General features: G+C 39.2%; 1 protein-coding gene across 2 annotated transcripts in view; it reads right to left on the bottom strand.

The window, feature by feature from the left end:
* Positions 1-1745: 1745 nt before the first annotated feature.
* Positions 1746-5640, bottom strand: part of barhl2 (BarH-like homeobox 2) — a 12546-nt gene continuing 8651 nt past the window's right edge. For both annotated transcript variants that reach the window (XM_023416488.1, XM_023416490.1), the window contains exon 3: positions 1746-2563. In XM_023416488.1, coding sequence (XP_023272256.1) covers positions 2251-2563 — 313 coding nt within the window. In that variant the 3' untranslated portion in view covers positions 1746-2250. The remainder of the gene's footprint in view (positions 2564-5640) is intronic.

Raw genomic sequence — 5640 nt, 5'->3', positions numbered from 1 at the left:
CAAACGCCTCCTCTGCACCCTGATGTGGTCTCGCTCTGTTATCCATAAACCCCGAGATTTAATGAGAATGGATATTGTATTTAGTGTAATTACTCTGGGCCGCACTGTACGAGAAGCGCGCCATAATTGTAGCTGTGAACACTCGTGCCAATAATAATTCTGGCGCTTGTCTAAGCAATGTGGTTAAATGGGAGGAAAAAAAATAAATAACGCATTTTAATGTGTCTATATGTCCTTAAAGGCTCCCGTCCGTGGAGGAAAAGCCATGCTGCAGAAAGTGAAAGCTGCGCGGCTGTTCTGCACTAAATGACTGAGAGAAATGTCCATGCAGTGAATGACAAGCAGACGGCTTAAACAGGCATCATTAACATGTGTTCAAAGTATTAAGAAGCAGCTAAACTTAAGCCTGTGTTTACTGCTTCCACTGGCAAAGTGACACTGCTGTCATATGTTCGTGGCTGTCTGCGGGCCTGTGCATATGTGAACATGGCCGCTCTGCTTAGAAGACACACTTTCAAATAATAAAAATGCAGCATGTAAAATGTAGCCCAGGCCATCTTCCTCTAGAATGTGACCAGAATGAAAATATCAGAAACAATAAAGCAAAAACAATCGCGTATGAAATCTGCAGAATTTGATGCCAACACACACACACAAAAAAAATTGTAAAAAGGTAGAATTGAATATGTGTGTGGGGCTACTGAAGGTCAATTTAGCTCACAGTAATAAGCAACGGGTTCAAAGAAGAGAAACCCAAACAAACGAGCCCTGAGGCGCTAATTCACACGAAGCGCCTCCTCGGCAGATTCTCCGGGGTGCGCGCTTATAGGAGGCTAAATAAAATCAAAGTATTTTGATAACATTTAATTTCAGACCCGGGTTGTGTTTGTTCAGTTTTTTTCTTTCTTTCTTTCCTTTTTTTTTGCTCCTGAACCATGCAGCAGCATCTCGCCGCAGTACAGAAGCAGAAACTGAAAAACGCGCATGATCACAGGAAATCCTAATTCAGCCATACCGCAAAAACATCAAGATGAAACATGGATTTTTTTTTTTTTTTTTTTTTTTTTTTTTAAGAAAAGGTGATGCAAAATGCAAATGATGCAAAATTAAAAATGACACCACAATGTGCAGCGAGATCACCAGAGATTTTTTTCCCTCAAAAACCTGCAGAAACAAGTTCGCTGACAGCTACTGGTTATTACTGAGAATGAGCAGATTATCAGCAGTTTTTTTTTTTTTTTTTTCTTGCAGACTTCTTCTCCTGATCCTGCGCCTGATCGCTCACGCTGAGAAATTCAGGCTTATTGTCTGCTGTGCTCCCAGGGAACAGCTGCTAAGCCAAGGCCACATTCCCAATATACCCGACTCATCAAAACCATTCATCCCACCACCAATCAGCTGCTGCGCATCCATATGTATATGTGCTGGTAAACATAAATGTAAAGGCGTGGAGACTGACCTCCAAGTCACTAGTTTGAAACCAAATTAAGTATCCTCCAATTTAAAGGCCATATGCTGCTATGACAAATTATTTACGTTGATCCATTTATGTCATAAAAATTATGTCAGTCTAAAAAAAAAAAAAAAGAGGGCGAACTGAGATGAAATGTGTTATAGGTCAAATATAGGCTCATATATATACAGTACAAAATTCTCTTACTAAATTAAAATCCACTAAATAAATATAAACAATTTTTTATTATTTAGAAAATAAGATTTAATTGCTATGGCACTATCTCCGCAAACGTGCTAATCCAATACCCAGTTAAAAATCCATAATATGTCATCGATAAATTCATGAATTAGTTAAAATAGTTTCTAGATTTTTGAATCTTCTTCCTGTTGCATGAAGTTTTCATTTAAAAAAAATGTTTGGACTCGTGTTTAGAATAGAAGCATCTGCAATTCAATTAGTATCATTACTTCTTTATTCATTCCGTTCTTCTCCATCTAATAAACTTTATAAGTTTATTTGCTAATGTAAGTGTATTTGTACAAAAGACAAACAAACAAACAATCAGACATGGGCAGTCCTCGTGGTCTGTCTCGGCCCGGACAGAGAGTCTTTAGGACTGGGTTTAGGCTATTTGGGCCTATATTAAATACCTCCTTTACTTCTGTAAAATGTCTTTAAATGTGTCTTTTTGACGGGAGAAAAAAAGTCCTGCAATGTGGTTCCGATGCAGTTACTCACATCACGTGTTCAACCAGGTTTTCTGGCCATCGTCTTTTCTCGTCTTATTTCGTGTTTTATCGCGGGTGCGGTGTGCCGGGCATGGGGTTAGACAGGGGGTTTAGTGCCGGTTGCCCCCCCGGCCCAAGGCCATGAATGAGCACCCTCGGGACAAGAGGTCTCTGGAGGCTGGGATGCGGCGTGGAAGGAGTCCGGTACATACTGCTGTACATGGCCGCGGCCGCCGCGGCTGCCGTCGTGCTGTCCACGGTGCCCAGCAGGCTCGGGTGGTAGAAATAGGGCGACGGGAACATTCTCTGTAAGGCCGAGTAGTTTCCTGCTTCAGCCAGGAGCTCTAATCCGACCGCCGTTTGCCTCTTCCACTTCGTCCTGGAAATCAGATCAAAATACAACAGATGAATTATTTAATCACTTCGCTCTCTTACTAATTCCCCAAACGCCCCTTTAATTGCTATGCAGAGGCCTAATTATTGCAGGCAGGAGTTTATGGTTAAGGTTTAATTAGGCGAAAAGGAAATATCAAGACACTAGTCTGAGGTCTCCTTAGCCCAAACCTACTTTTCTCACACCTGCACAAGAGCCGGTAAAACTGTTCATATAGACGCTCTATAATTAAGTTTTCTGAGAAACCTTTATTTTGAAGAGCAGCGGGTAAAATGTCAAAGTTACAGGAAATTGAAAGAAGGTCTGCAGAGGAAACATATACTGCAAGAAAAAAAAGTGGAAATTTAAAAAAAATGAAATATCTGCATTGACTATAACTTCTTAAATATAATGTATATAATAGGTCTTAATGAAGCTGTAAACAAACAGATGCATAACACGTGCAAACAAAAAAAAAACATTTGTAGAATAATTTCTTTCTGCGAAATACATCTTGACATGACATGACACAGGACTTTATTATGAATGTATAATGTAGGCCTCAGAGGTGTAGACACTTATTCAAGAAATAAAATAAGAGAGAGTTTTTGTTTGTTTGTTTGTTTGTTTGTTTTCTCAAACGACAAAAGCTGAGAATCATCGGAGCATCTGTGACCTCCAGAAACATCAAAATAAAAGTTTTTCCTGTATTTCCTCTATGTGATGTGATTACTGGGTTTCTATACACTGAAAAAAGTGAAACCACTATGCAATTCATTTAAAGTACATTTTCATATTGGGCTAATGTAAATATATGGTTCCTGGTTAAAACATGCTTTTTTCAGTTTGCTTTAAAGGAAATAACACTCCCCTAGGAATAAATTGAAAACAACACTTGAACTGAAGTAGTTATTTCACTTCAAACTATTGGTTTTCATGTCACGTGACCAAATGACCCCACACGAGGCCGCTCCTCTCTGTCTGGAGTTTCGCTGTCTGCCGTACTTCTCCCTCGATTGGAAATTGACATCCTTTTGTTAAACGCTTTTAAACAAGGTAAGAATTCAAAGTTTTGCTTTATTAAGAGCAATATGTGTTTTATGTGCATATTTATAGTTAGTGGCAGGTTGGACAGCAACTTTACAGCCTGAAAGGTTAGCTAAACCCAGTGATTAGCATTCATCCTGCAAAGAGTGATTCTTTTCTTGGCTCCATTTGACATGTGCAACATTAATATTGTTGTTAAAATCATTTTTGCTGTCATGTATGGAAAAATACAGGTGAGTATGATTGGCCTCGTTTCTCTAATGTTGAGAGGGAATGGTAGAGACGCGCCATGTGGGGGAGGGGGAGATATACACGATACACATAATGTGAAAATGGTGACGCGTGTTGGCCTGGCCTGTCTCTCCTCCACACCTGATATTTTTAAAACAGCCTTACGTTCGTTTTCGGTTCACTGCATAGAACGTTAACGGTTGACTAGAGCCATTTCAGATATGCACGGTGCACCCCGACGTTAGTTAAACGTGTTGGCTTCATACAACTCACCCGCGCAGCGCAATTCTGCGCAATTCTGCTCAGCGCGAGCACGGAGCAGTGAGTAGAGCTCGCTAGACCATATGCGCTGTCCAGTGAAACTTTCAGGGGAGCGGGGTCGTTGCGTACTGATACCAGAGGAAGATTTAATTCTTTCATCCGTTATATAAAGCAGTACAGTACACCACCAGTATGTTTAACAGTCTGTAGCTTGTTAGTTTAATTATGAATAACGATTAGCAACAAAAATAAATGTGAAATCTCACCTTTTCCTTTGTGTTTACAGGTTTGCTGTTGTTCCCTGAAAAGGTTACAATTTTTGCTGAATTTGGTAAGTCCCCAAATTAATTTTTAGGTTAGTGTGATCAATTCAAAATATTTACTTGTTGATACTACTTTAATGAAATAAATAAGTGCCCACTTTTAAAGGCGTTGCTTTCCTATTGAAGAAGTAACTGACAACAAACAACTGTTTGTATAAATTAAATGCAAATGTACCATGCAGCATTTAGTAAATTTAATTAATTAAGAAATAGGTAAGGTGGTCTTTTTCTTTCTTTCCCAGTCCTCCAATGAATGTGGAAATGCAAAGACTGTGGGACCTCTGTGTCACGAAGATCTCAGCTTCTTAAACATTATAAGCTTGAACACAGACATTATGGACGCCACCATTCCTATCCGTGCATCCATTTCAACTGTCCATGTACCTGCAAAACCTGGAATGCACTTTTGACCCACTTGTCAAGATGTCATCAGCCATCCTCACTAACTGAACTGACCACCTTTAAATGTCTCTTATGCAATAACAATCAACTTTCGAATTTAAAAGACTATTTTCAACATATAGCACAGCATCTAAAAAACAGTGAAACAGTGATTTGTGTGTTTCAGGGGTGTTCATACAGAACAAATATTTATGGTTCATTTCGAACTCACAGAAGCAGAAATCATAAGGATTGTTCAGTAAATGACTTAAAGCCTGAAATACTTGAGAAACAGGGGTCAAGCTCGGGTCTTTCTGTTGAAAATCAATATACTGACAGTATCCAGATTGATAGTGCTGAGCCCTCAGATGTTTTAAGTGCAGAGGACTTGGGTGATGCGAGCTATGATGTTCAAAATTTAAATGACTTGCCAAATAATGTCGAACTAAAAGTTGCCTCTCTCTTACTGAAGCTAGAACATATTTATCTTGTTTCTAGTGTGGCTGTTGATGAACTTTTACAAGAGTTTGACTATTTGATGAGCACTGCTTCTGTCCCTCTTGTCCATCAAACTATAGCTCAGCACTTCAAAAATGGCAACTGTCAAGTTGATGAAACTGTTCTGCAGGACCTAGCATCTACCCTTTGTAAGTCCAATCCAATTACAGCTTCTTTTGGTGGTCAGGGCCCTCTTTCCACTGCCTGGAAGAGAAAGACTTATTACAAAAAACATTTTAAAACTGTAGAATCTGTAGAATTTGTTCTTCACCCCCAAACCAGAAAATCATTTCAGTACATTTCTATATTACAATCTTTGAAACAGATCTTAAGTTGTCAAAC

This window comes from Seriola lalandi, unplaced genomic scaffold (assembly GCF_002814215.2).
Source record: "Seriola lalandi dorsalis isolate HSWRI2012SDOR001 ecotype SW California unplaced genomic scaffold, Sedor1 jcf7180002054566, whole genome shotgun sequence".
Classification (NCBI taxonomy): domain Eukaryota; kingdom Metazoa; phylum Chordata; class Actinopteri; order Carangiformes; family Carangidae; genus Seriola; species Seriola lalandi.
Note: the sequence above shows the minus strand (reverse complement) of the source record. Positions and strands in the feature narration are given on the sequence as shown.